The following is a 27,126-nucleotide window of genomic DNA, read 5'->3' as shown; positions in this document are numbered from 1 at the left end:
GTTTTGCAATGGCCTTGCTGTGACGCCTATACAGAGATCTTACCTGCCCCACACTTTTCCCCTGCTTTTGCACTGCTATGTATGGAGATCTGTGCCCCCCCCCCACTTCCATCTGTTGGTTCGGTGTGCAAGGGGTTTTGCAATGGCCTTGCTGTGACGCCTATACAGAGATCTTACCTGCCCCACACTTTTCCCCTGCTTTTGCACTGCTATGTATGGAGATCTGCGCCCCCCCCCACTTCCATCTGTTGGTTCTGTGTGCAAGGGGTTTTGCAATGGCCTTGCTGTGACGCCTATACAGAGATCTTACCTGCCCCACACTTTTCCCCTGCTTTTGCACTGCTATGTATGGAGATCTGCGCCCCCCCCCACTTCCATCTGTTGGTTCGGTGTGCAAGGGGTTTTGCAATGGCCTTGCTGTGACGCCTATACAGAGATCTTACCTGCCCCACACTTTTCCCCTGCTTTTGCACTGCTATGTATGGAGATCTGTACCCCCCCCCACTTCCATCTGTTGGTTCTGTATGCAAGGGGTTTTGCAATGGTCTTGCTGTGATGCTTATACAGAGATCTTACCTCCCCCACACTTTTCCCCTGCTTTTGGACTGCTATATATGGAGATCTGCACCCCCCCCCCACTTCCATCTGTTGGTTCTGTGTGCAAGGGGTTTTGCACTGGTCTTGCTGTGATGCCTATACAAAGATCTTACCTCCCCCACACCTTTCCCCTGTTTTTGCACTGGTCTGTATAGAGATCTGCTCCCCCCCCCCCTGTATTGGAATCCAGGAAGATCTGGTGAGGAGGTAGATGTGGTGTCAGCAGTGGCCCCTTTAAGGGTAAGGCCTAGGCATCCAGCAGAGTGTGCGGCACAGCTGCAGCCACTGGAAGGCAATAGGGCCCTCAGGGATATAAGGAGTACCAGAGGCAGAAAGGGTTTTGAAGGAGTGTGGGGGGAGACTGACTGGGTTTATTGAATTTGGAATCTGACTGTGGCTGGACTTGTATACCCTGATGGATTTAACTGACCTACCTGGAACCTGACCTTGGACTGTAATTTGGCTTATTGGCTCTGGACTCTGATTTGGTAACTCTGATTGATGGGACTGATTTACTTGGCATCTATGGACTGGAACTGGACTCACTTTTGCTTGCTGCACTGGTGAGTTGCACAAGGGGGACTGATCAGCCTTAAGCGGGCATGAGGCCCAGTGGATTGGAATTTGGCAGAACATCATTGTAGCAGAAAGATAATGTGATCCCCTATTTGTGTGCACCTGCTTTTGTGAGCTTCATAAATTCTGACTCTAGTGATGATGAGTTCTTGGGATTTCCAGAAAACTAGAGTACTCAAACCTTTAAGTCTCTCCATTTGTTAATGACAGTGATAATGGTTCTTAATGCCACTGTTGACTGCTGTTCACTTTACATGGTTCAAATGTTATTCTGTTATAGTTTATTAAATATTTTATTACACTATTTGGTTCAGAATATTTTTTCCTTGTTTTTCTCCTCTAAAAACTAGGTGCGTCTTATGGTCAGGTGCGTCTTATAGAGCGAAAAATACGGTAAGTTAGCTTCAGATAATCACATCAACTAAGCAATACCACATGCTGCAAGGGAAAGCAAATGTTTATGGTATACCTGCTTGAATACTCAGAACTCGGGGACCAATCCTATCCAACTTTCCAGCATTGATGCAGCCATGCCAAAGGGGCGTGCCCTGCATCCTGCAGTCACACGGACCTCCTCAAGGTAAAGGAAAGTTTGTTCCCTTACTTCAAGGTTGCATTGCAGCTGCATTGGTGCTGTAAAATTGGATAGGATTGGGCTCTCACTCATTAATGCAGTATTTCCCAAACTGTGGGCTGCAAACTACCAGTGAACTAAGACTTGATTTTTGGTGGGTTGCAGGCCCACCATGACCAGAAGCCACTTCTAGGTTGCACCAGCCCATGACCCATGTCATTGGCTGTCATATGGCATCATGTCCCAGAATGCATTGTGGAAGCTGCCTGTAAGGCATTCTGGAGCATAACATGGTGTGATGCCACCAACCACAGGTTGCAACCACAGGTTACAAGCCCTGGACGTGGCTTCCAGTTCACAACCCATATTGCCTTGCAGTTGCTTGGTTGTGGTGGGACTGGGACCTATCAGAGACACTGAAATGGGTTGCAAGGTAAAAAGAAGTTTGGGAACTTCTTACCTTTGTATAAGAAGTTGTATAAGAAACGTTTTCTTTAAGTTAAATTTACTGATAAAGAAGAGTAGTCTTATTCTTCAAAGTGTGTGTTCTGATTTCCTGATTCAAGTTTTCAAAACTTAACTTACTAAGTTTATTTTCTGCTCTCCAGATTAGCAAATCCTGGAATCTCCTACTTGGCATTTACAACACCTGATATTTTGGTTTTCCAGAAGCATTTTCTTTTACTATTGCTTTAATTTGTTGGCATACTTTGGGTGTGGTGAATCTTATCTCAGCACAGGTAGCTAGACTATTTAAGTCCCTTTCAATACTATAGCTCCATGACCAACAACATTAAACAGACTATTAGATGTGTACATAGTGACAAACAATGAAAAATCTTACCATGTTACAAAAGTATTCCTTTTCAAAAAAATGTCTAGCAGTAAGCCAGAAAAACTACAGTATAGCTGGTATACCAAAATAAGACGTGACCTCTGCAGAAAATGTGTACAGAAAATTATGCTACATCCTCTTTATGCTATAATTGGATAACAGGTCATGTGAAGGGACATGGGATCTTCTTTTCTTCCTCTTTTTTCCATTCAAGTCCCAAGGTTCTTTTGTGCTCCTGGTTTGCATTTGACAATATGCAGCAACAACTAATTAATATTTCAAGAAAAGGGCTTTTCAGACTCTTCCTCTGAAGTATGCAACATCCTGTGATAGGGCTCTTCTTCAACATCCTGGCCGAAAGCTAAGTATGAGCACTTTGTATATTGTTGCATGCTTGGAAAATATGCTATATATGCGATGCCTCTTTTTAAACAAGCAAGAGAAACTCTTTTCCAGGTCTTTTCGCTTCTGGTCTGGGTCAGTCAAAGATGTATTGTTTAATCAATTTGATTATTATAAGATTCTAGGACTACAAGTAAAACACACAAAGCCCTTCTAAAGTGTAGATAACACAAAGGTTAGACACCTCACATAATCTACTATGTAAAGTTAACACGACTGACCATGCGCTGAACTATGCCCATTCACTACTTATCCTGTAAGAGCCATCGTATCAGCAGTCTCACATTGCCAGATCAACGAACAAATCCAAAACACAATGAGTGTTATCCTTCTCATCTGTTCCAGCACTAATGTGACCTAAACCTATAATAGCAACACGCTATCCAAGAAGCAGGTAAAATATGTCCCTAGACAGATGGAGGCTGACTCAAGAATGGATTTAGAGCATAACAGAATTTGGATTTTCCTATGGAGGGCAACATCTGTTTCATGTGGTTCAGGTCTGTGCAGCCATAATTGCAGTGCTCTGATATTTTCTGATACAAGGGTCAGTAACTGTTCCCAAGCTTAGAGGGACAACACGTGTATGTAGTGGTGGTGAATTAATAATGGATAAAGCAAAGGAAGCTGCAAAAAGAAGAATTGGATGGAAACTGGGTATGTTACAGTATGGAAGGATTTCCTCCTCCCACAACAGGCCCTCATGTCATATTCCACACAATTTGCAGCTTTTCGAGGGTCTTAGAAAGTTGAACTAGGAGAAGACAGCTTTCATGAGCACAACTTAAGATACAACCACTGTTTACAAAAGCAATGGAGATACCAATTCCCCTTTGTTCCTCATGGCTGCTAGCTATAGACCAAGCAACACAGGACACTGAAGGCCCAATCCTATCCAATTTTTCCAGTGCTGATGCAGTTGTGCCAATGGGGCATGTGCTGCAGCCTGTGGTGGGGAGGCAGTCACAGAGACCTCTTCAAGATAAGGCAACATTTATTCCCTTACCTTGGGGCTGCATTGCAGTTTCACTGGTGCTGGAAAGTTGGATAGGATTGGGCTCTCAGTTGCATGTAGTCCCCTTCCTTCCATATATTGATCTCTTTTTCCAAATGCAGTCACAATGTGATGATATTTGGTGGAAGGGAGAGACTTCTCAAACTTTTTCCCTTTGACAATTTCACTTTTGTCCATTAAAAAAATGCACCATTATCTATTTTGTGTCCAGCAGGAGAAATGGTACAGGTACCAGTACTGTTTCTCCTACAGAAGGAAATGCAGTACAGAAAGTGAGACTTTTAGTGGGAAAATCAACAGAGGTGGAAAGCATTAAGCAGCATCCCTCCTTGCTGATCTTCTGCAGAAGACTGCAGACTCCATCTCTGCATTTTGTAAAAGAAAAACATGCCAGGAAAAACTACGCACAATATAGAGCAAAACAGAAAACTTGAATCATATAGCCTGATCCAATATCACTGCAGGTAGTAAAACAGAAGTAATATTAAACACTACAGGGACAAATGTTGGTTAAAAGCAATATTAACCTTTGACCTGAAGCAAGAGCAATGGGAGACTGTCCATTAGGTGGCCGAGGCTCTTCACAGGTTCGCATCTCCACTTCCACTTTATCCAAATACTGTGAATACAGCAAGGAAGTCAAACATGCAAGAAAAGGAAATACTTGTTAGATACCCTGGTGGTCATGTTTAGGGTACTAGGCTCCTACTGAAACTTCAAGATTAGGACCTAGCACAGCTGACAGTCTCTTAATCCTTCACAAGGAATTCACCTTCTGGAAATATTTCAGGTTAAACACCATTTCCAAAAGCACAAATAAGTTCTGGTGCCTTGTTCCAATATTGTCCCACATTTTACATGACATTACTCACATCAAAGCCTAGAAATTTAAGGTACGGTCAAGAACCATTCATGACTTTGGATATCTGGTACAAGGGAGACAGTCCCCCTCTTTACAAATACAAGATCAGAAGCAGTACCACAACAGTGGAAGGCTGTTGGTATGTTTTTGTAGAGACAAAAACAGGTTCAAGAGAAAATATTTATTATGTGAAGTCCAATAGATTTCAGGTTTCTGAAATCCTTCAAGGGCAACTTTCCTCATAAACAGTAATCCTTGCATGCCCTTTTGTTTCTTGTTCTGATTACTGGCTTTCTCCCCATGTTTTGATGCTGCCCATTATCTTCTATTCTCTCTTTTCCCCCCCTTATGTCTGCCTCCCAGGCTCATATAGCTGCTTATAGAGGTAAAATATGTTTCAGAGCTACTGTATCTCAAAGAACTCAGAGAAACATGGCACAAAGTAACTCTTTTGGAATTTTCTATTGTATGTAGTTGTACCCGACTTTAAGAATACCATTTCTTATAAGGCAGTTAACAATTAAAATATACAATACATAATCCACAACACTAAGGTAACAATAAATGCAGAATAGTCTTGCATGTGTCTTGGGAGAGCAGCCGAAGAAGGTGCAGGTGTCTAATGACTTTGCCTGCTTCCTCCTCACCTGACAGTTAGTGTTAGATGGCCCTGGGGGCAGGAGGGGATTCACATAGGCAATAAGCATGGAGGTACATGTTATAAGCAAAACACTGGAATTTTCAGCCTCATAGTAATTTCATAATACAGGTGGGGTCTTGGTATCCACTGATTTGACTCACCATTGATACTGGGGGCCACCTGTATTATGAAAATAATTTCCTTGTAATAAGGAAAGAAAGCACCAAAATCCAATTTCCTACCTTAAATAATTCTAATTCCATTAGATTCCATTATTTACACCATCTAGTGCTTGAACGTGGTATAGTGTCTATACTAAGGCATTCTGTGGTGACAATAAGGAGTAAGAAACCTAGAAGTGGGTCTTTAAAGATATTTTTCCATTGATTTGGTATCCACTGATTTTTTTCAATCTACTAGGGGTTCTGGAACAAAATCCCAGTGGATAAAAAGGCATGTCCTGTATAGAGGCAGAAGACATTTGCAGGGGAGAACCAGTGGGAAGGGGGCAGCTTAACCCTCCTTCTGTCCAGCAATTCTCCCCTGCAAATGCTCCACTAAGGGCACAATCCTAGAGTGTCTGTGGGCTGGTGCAAGTCCCTTGTGTTGACCTGGGACTGCTGCAAATGTGCCACAAGACACGTTTGCACCCACTTGCAAATTGGGGAGGCCAGCACAAGGACATGCGCCAGCCTCCTCACGCTGACACAGGACTTGGGCCCAGTAAGTTTGTGGTGGCCTTTCCAGGGTCTGGGAAGGGCGAGGGGAGGAGGTATTTCAGGGCGGATGGGTAGCAGGCAGTCCCATGGGTGGGCATTGGGGAAGTGGGGCCAGGATCCAGCACTTATGCCAGATCCTAGCCCTTTCCCTGGCAGCCTGGGGCAGCTCTGGGCTGCTCGGATCTGCACCACCTCGTCAGGTGACACAGATCTGAGTAGACCCATTGGGGCCACTGCAGCATGACATGGGGTAAGGGGAATTATTTCCCCTTGCCTCAGGCTGAACCACAACCAGCCCAGCTGGCCCGCCTCTGCATGTTCCAACACAAGTTAAGATTGTACTGCCCGTCATTCTTTAAAAGAAACAATTCCACTAGTGGGCTCCAAAACAGCAAGTAAGCCTAGCTGGGGAAAAAGCCTCCTGAGCAAGGAGTATCAGCATGCAGAGGAAATGTTAAACACTTTTTTGCACGACACCCCTGTATTCATACTATGAAAACACTGGTTTGAGGATAGGTTTGTGTTTGTTAACATGTAGGTCTACCTCTAAGAAGCTCAGGGGAAACTCAGAACTGTGTTTTGTTTTGTTTTAATTATGATATGACAGACACTTCCACACAGGAATTAACATGTTACCCACATACCATTGTCACATGTACGTAAAGAAGTGCCAAAAAAGACACCAGGGATAGGGCTATTCACATATTAGACATGGACAAACTAGGAAATAGCTTAACAAGGCTACATTAGAGTTATCATTTCATAATTATAAGGCCAATGAACAGTACATTTTTGTCCCATGAGAAATCAACAAAATGCATTTCCAAATTGGAACAGTATAGAAATGCCAAAAACTCTGGAGCAGGGGGTATGTTCAGCAAGTAGCGGAATTATCATTTTTTCCTTCCCATTCTTTAATTTTCATCCTAGGCATGATACAAGGGCATACCTATGAAGGAAAATGGTAATAATAGAAACAGCCCAAAGCTAGAACTAATTTAACCAATTTCAGAAGTATTACATACCCGTATGCTTTGGTATTAAAAATAAATTGCCTTTTTAGAAACAATCCAGAGTTACAGCTTATTACTAACAGAAAGGAGACAAGCAAGGCCATTACCAGGCATATTGGGTGAGTCTTCAGTTTTGTCCACTGGATCTGTAACAAGAAAACTGATGTTAAACAAACAGGAACTGCAGCAAGGCCTAAATAGATTCAGGGTGACATTAACAGGATCATTTCCAGCAAACTCCTGATCAGAAAGGTGATACTGTAAAAGGAGCACCATGGGAATATAAGCTCACTGAGGACAACATTATACTTGTGAAGAGATTTGCTAAAGGACAAAGACTGCTGAGTTTTCATAGGGAACAGTCTTTTTCAACAAATGCATAAGGACAATATACAGCCAAATAAAAGACAATGGCTTGGATCCAAAGGTTTCGTTGAGCAAACAGAAGGCACTTCCAAATCCCCTCCCCATCTGCAACCTTCCATATCCCAAAAGACAGTTCCAGAGAACCGGCGGCCCTCCAGAACAGCTTTTTAAAAAGGACACAGATTAGTGACCCTTACATAAGTGTGAGTGCCTTTTGCTTATCCATTATATCCAAATCATAATTTCTGTAGTAAGAAATGCTTAAAATCTTTATTCAAACCCTGGAAATTCTATCAGGTTATTTAAAGAAGTCCAATTATACTTTAATCCATTTTTGTCTGGCCCACAGGTGTACACATTTGGTCCCTGTTGCATATATGCAGTGCTGAGCAGAAATTGTTATTGTTATTGTTATTGTTATATTAAGAAACCTGGAGATCTCTGCAAGTTCCCAATTTTTAATGCCTAATAGTATCCAGCCATTTGATTAAAAAATAATGGGGCTCCCAATTTTTCATAATAGCACAATCCTAGATACATTTACTCAGAAGTCAGCCTCACTGTGTTCAATTAACCCCAGGGAAGTGTGTAGCCAACGTTCATTGATGCAGATAAAATCCAAAGTCATGGAACATATGGAAAAACATGTACTTGGAGAATACTGAACAGCACACATCTTGTAAAAATGCAAAGCAAGCATAACAAGGATTGCTTCTCGGGTACATTTATCAACAGGAACATTCACACGTACCCTAGAAAAAATATGTAAAATGAAACGCTGACAAAACTAAAAGAATGTCAACCTATTTCATGCTATTGGAAGACCCAGTTTCCAGATAGCTTCTCCATGTTGGGGGGAAAGGGAGATACTTCTTGCCTCAGCATTTACACATGTTTCCTAATACTCGTGTTAAAAAGGAGCAACACAAGAAGCAGCTCTGAGTATTAAACAGAGCAAGTAGCAAATCTGATGGGAAGACTAGTGCAGGAACAGGTCAAATCAAAGACGTACTTTTCATGAACAATCTCCTAAGCCATTTCGCATGAGGTTTGCACCACTGTGCCTAATCCTAATGGAGCTTAAACGATTACTCGCTTACATCAACTGAAAAATCAATTTCCTGCACCAAAAAGAGCTTTGGGCAAAATTTTTAAGAATAGAACACTGTGCTCTGTATGTAAATGTCACACTGTTAAATGCAATCCCCACAATTTATCCACCTGAACAGAACAATTACAGATGCGAGGGCTAATAGCTCTCACCAGCAACCAATTTAAAAATTTAATCAGACAGCTTGCAGTTTCTGCAGCATCTGGTGTTGGAAAGCTGATCAATTCGTTCCAGTTCTTGTAGAGGATCTCGTAAAACACATGCAGGGAGATTAGTTATCTGGGACCATACAATGACTTCTTTTAATTTTTAGGATGAAAGTAAAAAACTGGTAGGTGATGTAAACTGAAAATATCTTCAATATTAAAAAAAAACTTTTGCAGTTGGAAGTTGTTGAAATCCTCTTATCAAAAAAGTCTTCAAGAGCACCAAACGGAAGCTAATGGCAAATAGGCCTTGTGGAATTTGGAGGCCACTGAAAATTATGGTGGCTTAACTCACCCTGATGGAAGCCTTGTTACAAAAGACCCGAGTGATAGCTAACCAGGTGGGCAGGTCCAATACATTCTGCAGAACTTCTTCATCCAGTTCAAGGTTGGTTAGTTGCCCCTGTCCTTTCAGTGTGCTCAGATTGATTTTATCAGGGGAGAGGTTCTTTGTAAACCTGTGGCCAAGAAAAATTGAAAAAATAGGTGAAAGCTAGCATTGCTCAGTAGACAAAATAGTGGATTAAGGGAGATCCCCAGATGTGGGTTTATAGCCCTTCCCAGATATGGAACCTAAGAGCCAAAAAATAGGTGAAAGCTAGCATTGCTCAGTAGACAAAATAGTGGATTATGGGAGATCCCCAGATGTGGGTTTATAGCCCTTCCCAGATATGGAACCTAAGAGCCAGACTGTAACAAATTTTCTGAATCAGTTCATTCACAATTTGTACAACGAGAATTACAATGTTCTGAAACTCGTGGTATGCTTCTAGCATCTTCCTTCACAGAGCTGTGGTGAGAAACAGCAAGAATGTAATGTAATTTGCACATTAAAACTGCTGCATAAATTAAGAAAATAATATAATCTGTGAAGACCAATCTACCAATTTATTACTCTTTATGCTACACTATATAACAATTATTGAAATCCTCCTCTTATCTCTGTTATACTCTTATCTCTCAGTTATACATACTTATCTCTCAGTTAAATTACACATCTGTCCCTGTCTCCTCCAGGGCCTGATCAGCCTCCTGTTCTGCCCTGCCCAGTTTTGGCCCCTCCCCACCTTTTCCCAGATCTCCTCACCACTTGGCTTACTGCACAGAGCTTACCATGCACAGCTCCCACTGTTCCTGCTGCCAGCGGGGAGGCCCACTGCTGAGTGGTGCAAGCTTCCCCATCAATGCCACTCATCTGGCGGCTGCTGCAATATGCCTTACAGTACTTTTGTGACAGCTGTTGCCCAGGATCAGGCTGCCTGTCCCATTGAATTTAGTGGTATTGACTTGTGAATAAATATGCAAAGGCTTGACAGCAAACCTGTTTTCCTGTCAGGCCACATACATGCCATTTATATGTGCCTGCTACCAACTACCTCCTAGATAGCCACTGCAAAGAATAATTGCTAAATTGCTAATTTCTTAGTGCCAAATGCAAGAGAATAGTAACGCAATATAAGTAAACTGCTGTTTTGTGTGCTCCCAGAGGAAGCTGGTTGGTCACTGTGAGACACAGGAAGCTGGACTAGATGGGCACTTGGCCTGATCCAGCAGGGATCATCTTGTGGTTTTTATGTACTTTAGTGTATATGCTGCTAATTGCAGCTCAATGTTCAGAAATATTATATTGCATAATTAATATTTGTTCAAACATTTTTCTTAATTTACCACCACATTCTGAATTACCTCAAATCCCTTGTAGTCAAACTGTCTAGCATAAGGTGTAGCTTTGGGTGGCAAGGAGAAAGGAGATTATAACCACTGTGAGTTAAGGGCAGGCTTGCTGAGGGTTTATGCAAATATATAATAGGGAAAGGGAACGTGATTTCAATTTAAAAGTGTTTTACAGCAGTGGTTCTCAAATGTTTTAGCACCAGGACCCATTTTTTAGAATAACAATCTGTTGGGACCCACTAGAAGTGATGTCATTAACCTGGAAGTGATGTCATGACCAGAAGTGACATAATCAATTCAGGCTTCAAAACTAAGCTGCCATCAGCCAAATTACATAGTGTACTTGTGCTGTTATTTTGCATAGCTCTGAATTCCAACATTCCAGCTCAGAAGACAAAGCAGAACAAAGACTTGGATCCTTCTCCAACCACACAGCTCCCCTCTTTGCAGCATCCCATCTTCCCACCTATTCAGGGCAAAGCACCATGCCTCTCTCCCACCAGGAGCCCGCCCTGCCCAGCAGCTCTGAACCCTGCATTTTTAGCTCTGTAATTTTAGTGGCGGCTGAGCTAGGTGATATATGACCCGCCTGAAATTGGCTCATGACCAACATAATGGGTCTCGACCCACAGTTTGAGAAACGCTGTTTTACAGTGTAATGTCACATCTGTATCAGTGCCAGCTAAGAATATCACTAATCTGGATTGCCCTCGTAAACAGAGAGGAAAACAGGCTTTGAAGTGGGTTTGCAAATCCTATTTCCTAATTGCAAATCCTATTTCCTAACCATTCCCCCACTCAAACATACAAAGAACTAGTGCTCCAATATACCTGCTCTACCATGTACATGAGTTGGCTTTCTCTGCTATAACTAAGGAAATGAATCTGAGGAAAAATTAGCATAAACAGGTTGAGTCTCATTATTCAGTTTGTGGATGGCAAAAAACCATAGTGGATATAACCATATAGTGGATGGCACTATAGCAAATCAATTTAAAAAACGAAGTCTCTTTGCTCCTGTGATTGAAAAACAGCCTTACTGACATTTTGAAATGCACACAGAGACAATCAGTTTCTCTCCAGGCACTTAGGCTTCACTAGGAGGCAGTGAAGGCACTAGGATCCCTCCCTTTCACCAGGAGCCTCAGGGGGGAAAGAATGAAGGTGATAATCTCTGCCATTTAGCCTTCTTTGGGGGGGAGGGAAGGGAGGAGTGAAGCTGGAGAGAGAATGATTGATGGATTATCAGCTGGCTGCCCTCTCTGGCATTATTGTTTTCCTTTAATTTAACTGTGTTCCTTTAATTTAAAGGGTACTTCTCATCATGTTGAGGATAGAAAAATCTGTGGATAATTAGGTTATATTTGTAATCACTTGCATGACTATCTCTCTACAACAGTAAAAAGCAGTTTCTTAAACTGTGATTTTAAAGGGATGCATTTTTCCCCTTCTCCAGGGATCAGCACATTCCTTGTCATTTGCAAGGGTCATTCATGTTGAGTCAAATCAATGTATAAAATGCCTGATTTAGTTGGTTACCTACACAAATTGTAGTGACTGAAGTATCCCCCCCAAGTATAGCCTAAGGGCACAATCCAGAGGTGCCCTTGGGCTGGTGCAAGTCCCTTATGCTGGCCCAGGAGGGTCGCAAATGTGCCATAAGGCATGTTTGCACCTCTTTGGGAGGAAGCTGGGCTGGTGCACGGAGGTGCAGGGGCTGAAGAAAGTCTCCACTCTGGATTCCTTGGCCTGGTTGGGCCAATGCAAGGCTCTGGGTTGGTTGGGGAGGAGGCAGGAGGGAGGCGTTCCTGGGCAAGAGAAGAGTGGGCAGCTGTGAGGGCGGGGGTGGGGGCAGGGAGCAGGAGGTGGGGCTGGGATCCAGCACTTATGCTGGATCCCAACCCTCGTTCCCAGGAAGTTTGGAGTAGCTTCAAACTGCTCCGCTCTCCTCAGACTTGTGCCACCTCAAGAGGTGGCACAAGTTCAAGAAAGTCCATAGGTTAAAGGGCGCCTTACCCAGGGGTAAGAGAAAAAATTTCCCCTTGTCTCTGGCTGAGCCACCTTGGGCCCCTATCCTGCGCTGGATACAGCACAAGCCTCTTGGCTTGCCTGTTCCAGTGAAGAGTAGGATTGCACCCTAAAGCTGTGAATAAAGAAATTAGAGAACAGTTTAACCCTTAATTAAAATCAACTCCCAAGGCCTATCTCATCTGTAACAAGCAGAGTACTATTATTACTATATTAAAAATTCTATTTATTGTACACAGAAGCAACATGATTCAATATCACAGTGAGTTGGTGCAATAAGGCTGTAACCAGATCCACAGGCTTGGTCATAGGAAGGGCTGTGGATAAAAAAATAGAGCTCTTATGCACCTGTTCAATATGTCTCTGAAGCAACAAACACCAAAGAAATTTGCTCTGAACCAGAAAATAATCTAGTAAACTGCATTTTAATCTTTCTCTCTTACTGGTCTGGGATCCATAAATGCTGGAGATTATTTTCCTGATTATTTTCTAATTACTGGAAACTCAGAAGCATTTCACATGCATTCCTCTACACTAAATTCTAATTCTTCACAGTAGCCCAGCAGGTGGAGAAGAAAAGGCTTCATTATTGGCAAGAATAAGATTAGACCCCTGCATTAATCATACCCCACAGTTCTTCCAATTCTCTCTGCCCAACATAAGCACAACTCCATTGTAAGAGGCTAAAAGACAGACTTCAGCAGAACTCTGCCAGAAATTTGCTAAGGGAAAGAAGAGTAACAAGTGCTATTCTCGTCCAGTGTGGCAACAAGCGGATTCAGTTCCAGATCTGGCTATAAAAATTGCTGGTGATCAGACTTGCTGAACTCCATTTTAAGACCAATTCATGTTAAATCCACACATAGTGGTCAATGCAACAGAACACTTAAGTTGTCAAATCACTATAACATGCAGTGTCTAAAATAAACTCTCATCAAAATGCTGCAGAAACTTCCATGAGCTGGGGAGCTTGAAAATTTACTTCCCCATTTACAAAAGCTGCTGTCACAGTACTGTGCTGCTGCTATGGAAGTGCCTGAATTCCCACACCCACACACGTTACTAACATGAACAAACCATTTCTTTGAGTTGTTAAATGCAAAAATAACCAGCCAATTGCTATGTATGAGTCAGGACTTAGAGCAGCTATTTTCAACCAGTGAGCACACTGGTGTGCTGCGGATGGCCTGCAGGTGTGCTATGGGAATTTGGGGTCTCTTATTAGGGTCATTGGGGGCCCTAATTCCACAGTGGAAAAAGGGGAAAGTGTGTGGGAGTGTGTGTGCTGGGGGGCCCGGACCTAATCCAAGGATAAGTGAATCCGCAGACATGGGGCCCCCCTGTACTTTATACTTTTTTCACTGGAGTGGTCAAACTCCATTCTCCTAAAAGTTTGTTGTCATCCATTTTAACACTTCAAGTGTTGTGGTTTTAGCACTTCCCTCCAGCTGCAACATACATTTTAGAGGCATGCTGCAGTCTCTAGCTTAATGAGGTGGTGCAAATTCCCCAGCTCCTTGCAGCAATGTAAATAGTGCTGAAGGTAAACGAATGCAGTTCTAGTGATAGGACTATGAAGGAGCAAGTGATGCATTTCTGTTAGGGAAATAGGGACAAAGATTACTAACAACAGAAGGAAAGAATAACTCTTTTTAACTAGTTTGAAATTCTACCTTCTCTAGAAAGGAAACAAAGAAAAGCTTAATCACCTCCAGTTACCAATCTCCTACCTAGCCCATTCAGTCTGGCTGCAACAGAAAGGGTATTTGCTCAGGAAACTGCAGTGTGTTACTAAAGTGAGGTCAAGGCCTACAAATAGCTAAACAAGTAACTATACATTTTGGTATTTGGACTGTACCCAAAGTAAAGATTATGACTTCATCTTAAGGCTGAGAACAGATTCAAGTGGTTAATGTACACTGTACTTTTCAGGAAAGTAATAGTGAAGTGACCATAAGCAGATCATTACAAGGGCAGCAACTCACTAAAAGAAACCAAAACAATATATTCAGAACAGAAAAAAGATGCAATATAAAAAGTGCAAATCAACTAACTTCCTATATTCATATCACATTATTTCTATCTTGAAATAAAGGGGGCGGAGTGGAAGAAGGCGATGGCTTCAGTAAGAAAGGGATTTTCTTTCCTCACTACTTTGTGGCAGGGACAGGCCCTTCTCACTTGGCTCTCTACTCCATTGTGTACAGATGGAATGATCTGACAGACCTATTCCTAATTCCTCACTAGCGGAGATCTACAAACTGACTAGAAAAGGGATTTTCTACAGAGACTCCTGGAAAAAGTTTTCACTTTTGGAGTCCACACTTAAAAAACTTCAGCCTGACCTACAATTATGCTTTCCCCTCCCTCTTGTTCATTAGCTTTGTTTCCAGTACCTCATCAAAGCTGTCTTGCCTGATCACTTCCTTCTTCTCTTTTTCCTATATCTGTTTTTTACACTACCCTTCTGCAAAAGTCACCTTCACAGTGCAGCCACAGGTCTCATTCCCCAGATGCATAATGTCCACATTTCCCATTATAGACAAAAAATCCAGGCTGCATATTAGTTTATTAGAAAATATTCAAACCGGAATCACATCATAATGTGGTTATCAAAACCAACTAACAATCCTGCTGAAGTGAGATAGTTTTCAGATTTCACAGAACTCTTTTGGGATCAGTGATAAGCTAAAAAGGAAAATGGAGCAGGAATTGTTGCTGACAGAGAGGTTTCAGTCAAATCACTGAAATGTGGGGGTCAGTCCTAGTTCAGTTGCATTTTTTAAAAACTCTCTGATTTGGTTCCTGTTCAGATTCCAGCTTTAAAAATATCATTTGGTAACTAATTCAGTAAATTTGAACCAGTTTTAAACTCATTCAGGCATATTTTATACAGAACCGTTAATGTTAAACCACTGCAGTGTTTCTCCTTATAATGAATACACTGTAAATATTTAACGTGAGAATTTATATTTTTAAACACTGTGTACAGTTTACATTCACTAATGCCACATCCTCCAGAACTCTGTCAAGTATATTTGTGGGAGAGGGAGAAGTGAGGTAAAAATTGATTGAATAAATAAATTCAATTATTGATGGATGTACAGCATAAATATAGATAAATGTTATCCCATTTTCGTAACATGGGAACGGAGGATTCACAAAAGAAACTACTTTTTGACACTTTATGGAACTCAAGATATAGTAATAGCTGCTGGCTTCAATGGTATAAAAATAGATACCTCTGAGTATTCCTCTGAGTACTTGACGGCAGTATACCTGAATACTAAATGACAGTGGCATTGCTAGAGGCAACAGCACTGAGGACAGAGACATAGTGATGTCACTTCTGGGTGACATCCTCCCTGAGGAGCAGGCTTCACAACTGAGCTGCAGCCCCTGCTGCTAAGGAGGATCTCGTTTAGTCTCCAAAGGAGGAAGCAGGGGCAGCCCAATTGCAAAGCCACTGAAACACGAGGAGGTGGAGGAAGCAGAGACGGTAACTGGTACTGCTGCAGAAGTACTGCTGCTTCAACCACTACTTCCATCTTGGCTGTGCCTCATGCGGCATCTTCTGACCTGATATGTGGGGTGGACTGCGCTCACGCCCCCCACTTGCTATGCCACTGCTAGATGGTAAGGATAAAGCAAGAGGGAAGGACTACCATGCCATTCCCTGCTTATGACCAGAGCTTATGACACACAGCTGATAGAATCAGGAAGTAAAACTTGACAGCTGATGGTCTTATTTAGCAAGGAAGTTCTTTTGTTATTATTTTCACTTTACTGAGATGGGGCTCACTGATAAACAAATCTCAAGTATAAAACAATACATCTAGAAGCTTATTTGATACTTTTTATTTGTTCTCTTGAATTCTGAACATCTTGAGAAGTTCAAGTCATAATCTGAATTAGCCAAATACTTCTGTTTTTAAAAAAACCAGGCACAATCCATTCATCACTTGAAATGTAAGTCTTCAGACAATTCAAACAAGCCTATAGTTTAGCTAGGTTAGCTTCTTTGTCTTCATTTTAGAAAAGCACTTTGTATGTGTGCTCAAAGTAGATGTAGGAAGTCACTAGACCTACAAATTACACAACCCTCTCTCCTGCTCCTGTTTCTTGTCTTACTGTCCAGTGGTTACAAAAAAAATGTGGGCTGGGTCCACTCATGCCAAAGAATGAGGGGATGGAATAGACCATGGTGGTCCAACACGTGGCCCGCAAAGCCCTTTTTGGTGGCTCCCAAAAGCCCGGTAACAGCCTCACCACAACCTCCTCCTGCTTCAGCCCTTCACGCCCTCCTCCTGTGGCTTTTTTGTCTCCCTGCCGCACTTTGGAGACGGAAAAGCCAGAAGCGTGTGACTGGGAGAATAAAAAGCCCAACTGCACCCACCACTGCTTCCGCTGCTTGCATCCTGAGCCCACCAAATGACTTCGGCAGCTCAGAAAGCAGAAGTAATTGGTGGGGACGTCATCATGTTGCCGCCAATTATTTCTGGGTCACACAATCGGGGGGGTCACAAGACCATATGACCCCCTTGCTGCCCAAAGTTGTACCACCCTGGAACAGACTATCACATTCTAAATTACATAATGTTTGTAATCACATTAAATTGCTAATCAACAAAACAGCATGCAACATGATTTCTATCTCATCCCTTTCCTTGCTGTACTGGATTTCTATTTGCAGGAGGTTTAATATTGGAGAGGGGAGCATTCAAAAATATTTGCTAATTTTCAAAAAGTACACTATAGTAGCAATATAACTACAAACAGTATGCATCAGAAACCTGATATTAACATGCACCAAAAGCCTTTGCTTAACAGTTTTATGTTTTCATTGCTGCCCCCCCCCCCCGGAGGATATCTACTGTATCTCTTTCTGTATGAACATGCTCGGATGCTTTGTTCAACAACTGCAGCCCTGATAATTGTCTCCCCGTGACTTAGGGACAAATAATAAAGCCTTTTTGACAACAGTGACCAGGCTGTAGAACAGTCTTCCCAAAGAATTTTGTCCATGTACTTTGCAGCTCGCCTTTCAGAGAGTGGCTAATACTTAGCTTTCTAAAGCAGCTTTGGAATTAATTTAATTGTGCTGTTGTCTTTCACCGCTGTGCTTCTGTCCTTTTGCTGACTGCTTTTACTATGCATTTGTTATAACTGAACTGTTTTCAAAATGTGATGTTGTAAGTTGCTGTGACGGTTAACATAAATGCAGGCAATTAATGGTTTCATAGGGAAGATGGAACGCATGGCCAGCAACATTAAGGGGAATAATAAAAGCTTCTTCAAATATGTTAGAAGCAGGAAACCCGCCAGAGAAGCGGTTGGCCCTCTGGATGGTGAGGGAGGGAAAGGGGAGATAAAAGGAGACTTAGAGATGGCAGAGAAATTAAATGAGTTCTTTGCATCTGTCTTCACGGCAGAAGACCTCGGGCAGATACCGCTGCCCGAACGGCCCCTCCTGACCGAGGAGTTAAGTCAGATAGAGGTTAAAAGAGAAGATGTTTCAGACCTCATTGATAAATTAAAGATCAATAAGTCACCGGGCCCTGATGGCATCCACCCAAGAGTTATTAAGGAATTGAAGAATGAAGTTGCAGATCTTTTGACTAAGGTATGCAACTTGTCCCTCAAAACGGCCATGGTGCCAGAAGATTGGAGGATAGCAAATGTCACGCCTATTTTTAAAAAGGGAAAGAGGGGGGACCCGGGAAACTATAGGCCGGTCAGCCTAACATCCATATCGGGTAAGATGGTGGAATGCCTCATCAAAGATACGATCTCAAAACACATAGACCAGGGGTGCTCACACTTTTTTGGCTCGAGAGCTACTTTGAAACCCAGCAAGGCCTGGAGATCTACCAGGGGGGAAGGAAGCGTCTGACAGACACCCCCTTTAATGTATGGAGCCCCTGCTGGAGTCTAGTCAGTTTCGTCAGTTTTATTGCTGCATGCCTGACGAAACTGACATATTAACAGTTTGGAGAGACAGGGCTCCACGATCTACTCATTTTGCCTCGCGATCTACCGGTAGATCGCGATCCACCTATTGAGCACCCCTAACATAGACGAACAGGCCTTGCTGAGGGAGAGTCAGCATGGCTTCTGTAAGGGTAAGTCTTGCCTCACGAACCTTATAGAATTCTTTGAAAAGGTCAACAGGCATGTGGATGCGGGAGAACCCGTGGACATTATATATCTGGACTTTCAGAAGGCGTTTGACACGGTCCCTCACCAAAGGCTACTGAAAAAACTCCACAGTCAGGGAATTAGAGGACAGGTCCTCTCATGGATTGAGAACTGGTTGGAGGCCAGGAAACAGAGAGTGGGTGTCAATGGGCAATTTTCACAATGGAGAGAGGTGAAAAGCGGTGTGCCCCAAGGATCTGTCCTGGGACCGGTGCTTTTCAACCTCTTCATAAGTGACCTGGAGACAGAGTTGAGCAGTGAAGTGGCTAAGTTTGCAGACGACACCAAACTTTTCCGAATGGTGAAGACCAGAAGTGATTGTGAGGAGCTCCAGAAGGATCTCTCCAGACTGGCAGAATGGGCAGCAAAATGGCAGATGCGCTTCAGTGTCAGTAAGTGTAAAGTCATGCACATTGGGGCAAAAAATCAAAACTTCACATATAGGCTGATGGGTTCTGAGCTGTCTGTGACAGATCAGGAGAGAGATCTTGGGGTGGTGGTGGACAGGTCGATGAAAGTGTCGACCCAATGTGCGGCAGCAGTGAAGAAGGCCAATTCTATGCTTGGGATCATTAGGAAGGCTATTGAGAACAAAACGGCTAGTATTATAATGCCGTTGTACAAATCGATGGTAAGGCCACACCTGGAGTATTGTGTCCAGTTCTGGTCGCCGCATCTCAAAAAAGATATAGTGGAAATGGAAAAGGTGCAAAAGAGAGCGACTAAGATGATTACGGGGCTGGGGCACCTTCCTTATGAGGAAAGGCTACGGCGTTTGGGCCTCTTCAGCCTAGAAAAGAGACGCCTGAGGGGGGACATGATTGAGACATACAAAGTTATGCAGGGGATGGACAGAGTGGATAGGGAGATGCTCTTTACACTCTCACATAATACCAGAACCAGGGGACATCCACTAAAATTGAGTGTTGGGCGGGTTAGGACAGACAAAAGAAAATATTTCTTTACTCAGCGTGTGGTCCTTGCCACAGGATGTGGTGCTGGCGTCTGGCCTAGACGCCTTTAAAAGGGGATTGGACAAGTTTCTGGAGGAAAAATCCATTATGGGGTACAAGCCATGATGTGTATGCGCAACCTCCTAATTTTAGAAATGGGTTATGTCAGAATGCCAGATGCAAGGGAGGGCACCAGGATGAGGTCTCTTGTTATCTGGTGTGCTCCCTAGGGCATTTGGTGGGCCGCTGTGAGATACAGGAAGCTGGACTAGATGGGCCTATGGCCTGATCCAGTGGGGCTGTTCTTATGTTCTTATGTTCTTATTCCATAATTGGGGTGCCAGAAATCAAAAGACCCCATACCTACCTGCCTCCCTTCTGAAGGCAGGAGAACAGGGATGCTGATCTGGACGTACATATAGGCACCTTCAGATATTCTCATTGCAGATCTAAAACTGGTTACCAGTTTTAGCAATTGGCTATAGTTCAGGTTCAAGGCAACTTCTAGGTTTGTGTTCTGTTCTGGATCAGTGGAAAAAATTCTCATAATTTGTTTCTACACCCTGATTATTGGTAGAAGCCATGATGAAAGCCTATCTTCAGTACACTAAAGTCAAACTGAGATTCAGGATGCTGTACTGAGATTCAGGATACTGTACTTTGTGCTCAAATACAGAAAACATTGCCAAAGCATACTGAAAGAATGAAACAAATAAACAATGGTCAGTCTGTCTTTGAAAATATAAAACACATTAGGTATTCCATCCATTTATAAATACCCTGAGACTATAAAACAGACATAACTTCACTCAATTAAAGGTTGTACAAAACAATGTACACTGAAAAGTACATGTTCTGACATGAACACGTTAAATGAAGATGGAATTGTAGAGAATAAAACTGTCACAATGGAACTTTCTGAAAAAATTAGATATATTAGATTTCTTATCAGAAATGTAGAACGTATTCTGAAAAAAAACACTTTTGTGTAGCATGTAATATGAAAATAAAGTCACAATAACAGCTATATACAGCTCAATACATTTTCCTTGTCAGTTGTCAGCTTATCAGTATCACGACTCACTGAAAGTTGGATCTTCACCCAAGTTTGGGAACCAATGACTTAGATTAATAACTGAACAGCAAAATTCTTTTAAAGAGAGACCTAGAAGGAAAGACCCCAGCACCTGAATATTAAAAACAAAACAAAAATTGATCTTCAACATAACAGTTTGTATGTAACTATAGTAACTCTGAAATGAGATTCTTAATATAACTTAATTACGGGTTAGGAAAATCTCTAAACACATGATACAAATGTTTAAAAACTGTGGCATTCCCATCTCTCTGTAAGGCTGACACCAAAAATGCAACACTGAGTCCTAAAATATTGCAGTTAGTTTGCAGCTCTATCTTAAAAACATCTGTACCAGAATTCTCTCAAACTCAACCCAAAGGGTAGAGGCCAGTTTGTCCTGAGGACTTGTATACCCACCTGTTTGGTGTGTTTAGGCAGTCAGGTGAATGTGCGCCAAGAACCTGTACTCAATGTTTGGCTTTTGCCTAGGAACTGTACCCTGCTCTCTCCTGGAGAATTAAGATCTGTGAGATAGTAGGATACCCAAGAATAAATTGGGAACATGCATTTCCAATTCACTGGAGGCGTTTGGCCAGTGAACCAGGAGTGTGTAAGATTGATCGGAAAACCTAGACTTGTGACATAATGGAGATCAGAACATAATTACAACGAGCAATTTTCCTTAACACTCCCTCAAACTTTATTCTGAAACGCCTTTCTTGAACCACCCTAAATTTACTTGTTCTACATGGTGGGGGATAAATAATAATAATAATAATAATAATAATAATAATAATAATAATAATAATAATAATAATAATAATAATAATAATAATAATATTATTATTATTATTATTATTATTATTATTAATAATAATAATAATAATAGTACAGGTATTTCTGTACCGCCTTTCTTGGTCCTCAGATTTATCCTCAGACTTTATTCAAGGCGGTTTACATAGGCAGGCTAATTAAATCCCCGTAGGGATTTTTACAATTTGAAAGAAGGTTCTATCTTTCAAGAAACCACAACATTCAGATGTTTCTTTCTGATCTGGTTGCAACATTCTGGCCTCCATCCTCCCATGCTCAGAGCAGATGGAATAACTCAGCTCAGCTTGTCAGCTGCTTCACGGTGCTGGTGGCCTCAAACCGGAGACCTGCGGATGTTATCTTCAGGCAAATGGAGGCTCTACCCTCTAGACCAGACCTCCTGCCCTATTCTCTCCCTCCCAGAAAGAAATAAACTAATTCTCTCTGTGCCATCATCAGTGTTACTCCTTTGTCAAACCCTTTTCTCTGACTTTTAAGAAAGTTAAATACTCGACATACTCAGCATCACCTATAATATTCTGAGATGCTTGAAATAGGGGAAGATAAAAATAAAATTCTTGTACACCACTCAACATGCTAACTTAACATGACAAACCAGATTTCATATAAAATAATATTAAACTATTTTTGCTTTATGGTAGGAAACCTTATGCTCCATTGAGTGAGTCTCAAAGGGTCTTGTGTACTTTACAAGTCTACCAGTTAATATATTAAGATAATTTTGATGCCTTCTGTTTTATTCTCGGCCAACACAAGAGCAGACTGGGGGAAAAAAGTCTAGCTGAACAAGAATATACTTGTGTTTTGGTGTAGTTTTCCAAACTACAGCACTATAGCAACTGGTGAATCACTGATATATTGTGCTGATATTCACTATGCTGCAGGCCAGACATATGTTACAGTCTGTACCTCTTCTGTAAGATGTCAAAACCTCTAATCCCCTTCGGTCATCTGTATAAAGAGCGCTAGAAAATACAGTAGAAACTCTTTAAGTTGACCACCCAAGGGACTGGAGGAAATTGGTCAACATAGGGAGGTGGTCAACATACAGAAAAAAGGCATTTAAATATTATCATGTTTAGCTCCCAAGACAACAAATGCAAGGCCAAGTTATTATTAGACTGGATTTTTAAAAAGTTTTATTGCAAATATCAATGAGAATTGACCCTCTTGTGATGCTTACTATTTATATCATCTACATCTATATCAAGATACAGAGAATAAACAGCCCACAATAGCATGTAGCATGTTACATAGCCCCAACAACTAAAAAAACACACACTTTTTTACTTAGGCTGCCTGGCCTCCACTGGGTCTCCTCAGATTCACTAAATGCCAGAAGGTGTTTGATACGGTCCCTCACTAAAAGCTGTTGAGAAAACTTCACAGTCAGGGAATAAGAGGACAGGTCGTCTCATGGATTGGGAACTGGTTGAGGACCAGGAAACAGAGAGTGGGTGTCAATGGGCAACTGACAAAAAAAGTGGAGAAAGGTGGAAAGTGAAGTGCCTCAAGGATCTGTTGTGGAACTGGTGCTTTTCAACATCTTCATAAATGACCTGGAAACAGGGATAAGCAGGGAGGTGGACAAGTTTGTGGATGACACTAAACTTTTCTAAGTGGTGAAGACCAGAAGGAATTGTGAAGTGCTAAAGAAGGATCTCTCCAAACTAGGAGAATAGGCAGCAAAATAGCAGTTGTGTTTCAATATAAGTGTAAAGTGATGGGAACCAAAGTGAAAAGACAGTGGCTTCACTGTGCACAAGCAGTATCACGTTCAGTGGGCAACTTACGGGGGGGGGGGGGGTTAAATTACTACTCAGTGCAATGGTTGACGTGATCAAGATACAACTTACGGAGGTGGTCATATAGAGAGGCTGGTCTCCCATAGTGTACATGCAGTGTCTGTCCATACTGTAAAAATTAGGTCAACTTAAGGAGGTGGTCATTACAGAGAGGTGGTCAACTCTGGAGGTTCACCTGTAGTGGATTTTACAAGTGCGGGTCCAAGTTTGACACTATAGTTCATGTTCTATACACAACTCTGCTAAAGGCGTTTCCAGACTATTGGGTTTTTTTGCACAATTAATGACTTTGCATGGTCTACTCAGAAGCATGTCCCACTGAGGTCAATGGAACTTACTCACAGGTAAGCACATGGGACTGTAGCCTTAATAACACTGTAACATAACCACATAGCTGCCATTCAGCTGTTGAAAGGGATCTGCATGTTTTCATTGCAAGGATATACTGCAATTTTCCAACAAGAATGTTTTGTTGCTAAGAGAAGGAAGTTCAGCCCTCAGCTAGCACAGTCACAACAAAATTAATGGAATATATGGAATGTGGCTGTAGTAGTCCCTGAAGGATCTTTGGAAGGTAGAAAGACAACATAGGTAACTTCTAAATAAGTAAATATGCATTTGTCTCAATCCTGGAATTATAGGACAGCCACACTAGTTTAGAAAGCTACAGAAACATGACTTAGCTAGCATAGAGCAATATAGAGATATTGCAGTGTAGTAGCTAAAAGACAGAGCTACATATCAGGGCTTCCCCAGTTCAAACCTTGCCTCTACCATGATGTAAGCCCACTAAGTGGCATTAGGCCATAATTTTGTACTGCTGTCATGCAACAGCTAGAGACTATTCCACATACACCTCTACCTATGCAATGTCGTTAATTTACTTCCTAGAGATTCTTGGCTTGCTTATGGCACCTACACTTTACAGAACCAGCATAGGAACATGACATCCCTACAAAGTATTCTAAAAAGAAAAGACATAGGGAGGGGAGGGACCCTGGTTGTTCTTCCACTCCAAGCTGCCAGCTTCTACTTGGTCTCAGAGTCAGTTGCCTGAGGCCAGCAGTTATGACAGAAGCCCATCCATTCAGCTCTTGCATCAGACTGAGCAGCCACAGTTAAACAGAGAGGAAGAAACAGCAGTAAGGTTATCCATCTCAAGTCTAATTTTTCCCCCACAGTACATGGACTGTATATACAGTAATGCTATAGATAGGCCCTGAGGGAGTCCTGTAGCTAAGAGATAACTACTTGATAGAGTCACATTAATTGATTACATGAAAAAGCCTTCATTCAGCACACAGCCTCTTGCATGTGCCCCCTGTGTCTTAGTTTTCAGTAATGTAAACAAGGGCAACTTGTTATCCATTTGGGAGCTTTAAGACTCCCAAATGAAAAGGTATCACATTTGGATTTTGTACCTTTTATTCATTTTTGCTAATCGGAGAAAATCCATATTAAATTGCTAGTAGGTGTTGCAGATACAGGTAAAATATGGGTGAATGTATACAAACACCACAGATGGTGAGCTTTGTGTAGCAGGACTAAGGACTAAACTCAAGTTTTTGCCATAAGCATTATGTATCGTTTCTCCTCCAGTATAAATACAAGTGACTGAACACCCTAATACAGTTCCTCAAGACTCTGTGATCTGTATGTGTGTGTCCCATGAATAAGCTATATTAACTATTGGTTCTCTCCACGTTAACTGCCCATGACCTTGCCTTTTCTATACTGGAAAGTAACTACCTTCAAAAGGATTTCCTCCTACCTCCTGTTAGCAATTCAAACACATGGCAAGAAGCCAGACTCACAACAGTTCCAGCCTCAGGGCAGTGGAATAAACCCTAAACTAGTTTCTCTCAATGGCTGCCCACCACTGCATATGGTCCACCTATTCGAAGTATCTGGTGATGACATCATCACCAGTTACTTCTGGGTGGGGAGGCCAGATGCAACATGACAAACATCACTAAGACACTCAGGGTTGCCAGGAGGGCTTTTTTGAGCATGGGAAAACATGCTTTGGAGCTCTGCCCACCGAGTGTAGCCTCCTACAGCTGTTTGTGTCATGTTTTTGGTTTCACTGCCGAGAGGCATGTGCCCAGGGGTTCCACGACTACCACCAGACACCACCTCAAGTACCACTGGTGGTACCTGTACCACCAGTTAAGAAACACTGCCCTAAACAAAAACAAGTCAAAGAGAACAAACTGTAAACAACTTGGGTCCTTTTCTGAGGTTGTGAAAGGTAAGAAGTGTCTCAATATTTGTTTATTTTGGCCAATCAGTAGCCTGAGCTGCAGCAGGAGGAACCCAAAGGAATGCAGGGCATGTGGTGGGTGGGGAGGTAGGTGAGGCAGAGCCTCCCCACCAAGTCCTTCAAAAAGCACCACCACCATGTGAGGCGCAGAGCATGTGGGTTGTGAATGCTTGGATACCTCACACTGAGACTTTTTGAAGGCGCTTTCTGAAGGACTCCAGTGGGGAGGCTCTGCCTCACCTGCCCCCATACGGGTTGTGGGTGCTTGAGTACCTCACACAGTGGTGGTGCTTTCTGAAGGACTCTGGGGGAGGCTCTGCCTCACTGCCCACCGCACGTCCCTGAAGGGTTATATAAAAAGAGGCCAGCCTTGAGGTGATGAGGGGCAAAAGGGTCAGAGCTGAAGGGTGCAGCAGCATGGGGGGGGGGGTTCCAGAACAGGGTCTCTTCTAGCCCCAGCATAGGGAAAGGTCAGACTCCCAGGCAGGCTAAGGGGAGGAGAAATCCCAGACAAGGCAAGGGAAGGGAGACCAGAAGATGGAGGAGCAAGAAGGCACAGAAAGCGCTGCTGTACACTGAGAAAGGAAGGGGAGTCTGGCAGCCCCCCTTCCCCTCAGGCAGCCCCTGCCTCGCCCCGCCCCCTTCAACAGCTGCCCGGCCTCTCCCCAGCGAGGCGAGGCGCTCCCGACCCAGGTGGGCTCGCGCGACACTCACCTGGACAGGTGCTTCAGGATCTGCTTCTTGATGAGCCCGGCCATGCCGGACCCGGGAAGGGGCAGGGGGCACCTCTAGCGCTCCAGGAGCCCCATCCTCACCCGCTGGCGCTGGCGGTGCTGCTGCGGCGGCCGCCTCCTGCCATCCCCGGTCCTGCTCCCCTCCCCTCCGGCTCCGCCAGAATCCCGGCCACCACCGCGGCGAGGTCCGGCACAGCCAACGCGCCCCCGCCCTCCGGAGAGAGGGGGGGAGGAACGCGGCGATGTGACGGCGCCCTCTGTTGACGCACAGGCGGGACGGCAGCAACCGCCGAGGCTCCCTCAGCGGGGCTGGGCTGGGATCCCATCCACACCTTCCTGCGAGTAAGCCCCACTGGCTAGAATGGCACTTACGTCTGAGGAGGCACGCCTAGGACTGGGCTCTGGGGCTGCACTCCTATCCACACTTTCCTGGGAGTAAGCCCCACTGGCTAGAATGGCACTTACTTCTGAGGAGGCAGGCCTAGGACTGGGCTCTGGGGCTGCACTCCTATCCACACTTTCCTGGGAGTAAACCCCACTGTCTAGAATGGCACTTACTTCTGAGGAGGCACACCTAGGACTGGGCTCTGGGGCTGCACTCCTATCCCCACTTTCCTGGGAGTAAACCCCACTGTCTAGAATG

General features: G+C 43.1%; 1 protein-coding gene across 1 annotated transcript in view; it reads right to left on the bottom strand.

Annotated features, from left to right (window-relative positions):
- BLTP3A (bridge-like lipid transfer protein family member 3A) overlaps positions 1-26,637 on the bottom strand; it is a 65,906-nt gene extending 39,269 nt beyond the window's left edge. The window contains exons 1-4 of the mRNA XM_066624296.1: positions 26,464-26,637; positions 9,212-9,374; positions 7,341-7,379; positions 4,527-4,618 (exon numbers count right to left, since the gene is read on the bottom strand). Coding sequence (XP_066480393.1) covers positions 4,527-4,618; positions 7,341-7,379; positions 9,212-9,374; positions 26,464-26,507 — 338 coding nt within the window. The 5' untranslated portion in view covers positions 26,508-26,637. The remainder of the gene's footprint in view (positions 1-4,526; positions 4,619-7,340; positions 7,380-9,211; positions 9,375-26,463) is intronic.
- Between the last annotated feature and the right edge of the window lie 489 nt (positions 26,638-27,126).

The sequence above is a fragment of the Tiliqua scincoides genome, chromosome 4 (genome assembly GCF_035046505.1).
Source record: "Tiliqua scincoides isolate rTilSci1 chromosome 4, rTilSci1.hap2, whole genome shotgun sequence".
Lineage (NCBI taxonomy): Eukaryota > Metazoa > Chordata > Lepidosauria > Squamata > Scincidae > Tiliqua > Tiliqua scincoides.
Note: the sequence above shows the minus strand (reverse complement) of the source record. Positions and strands in the feature narration are given on the sequence as shown.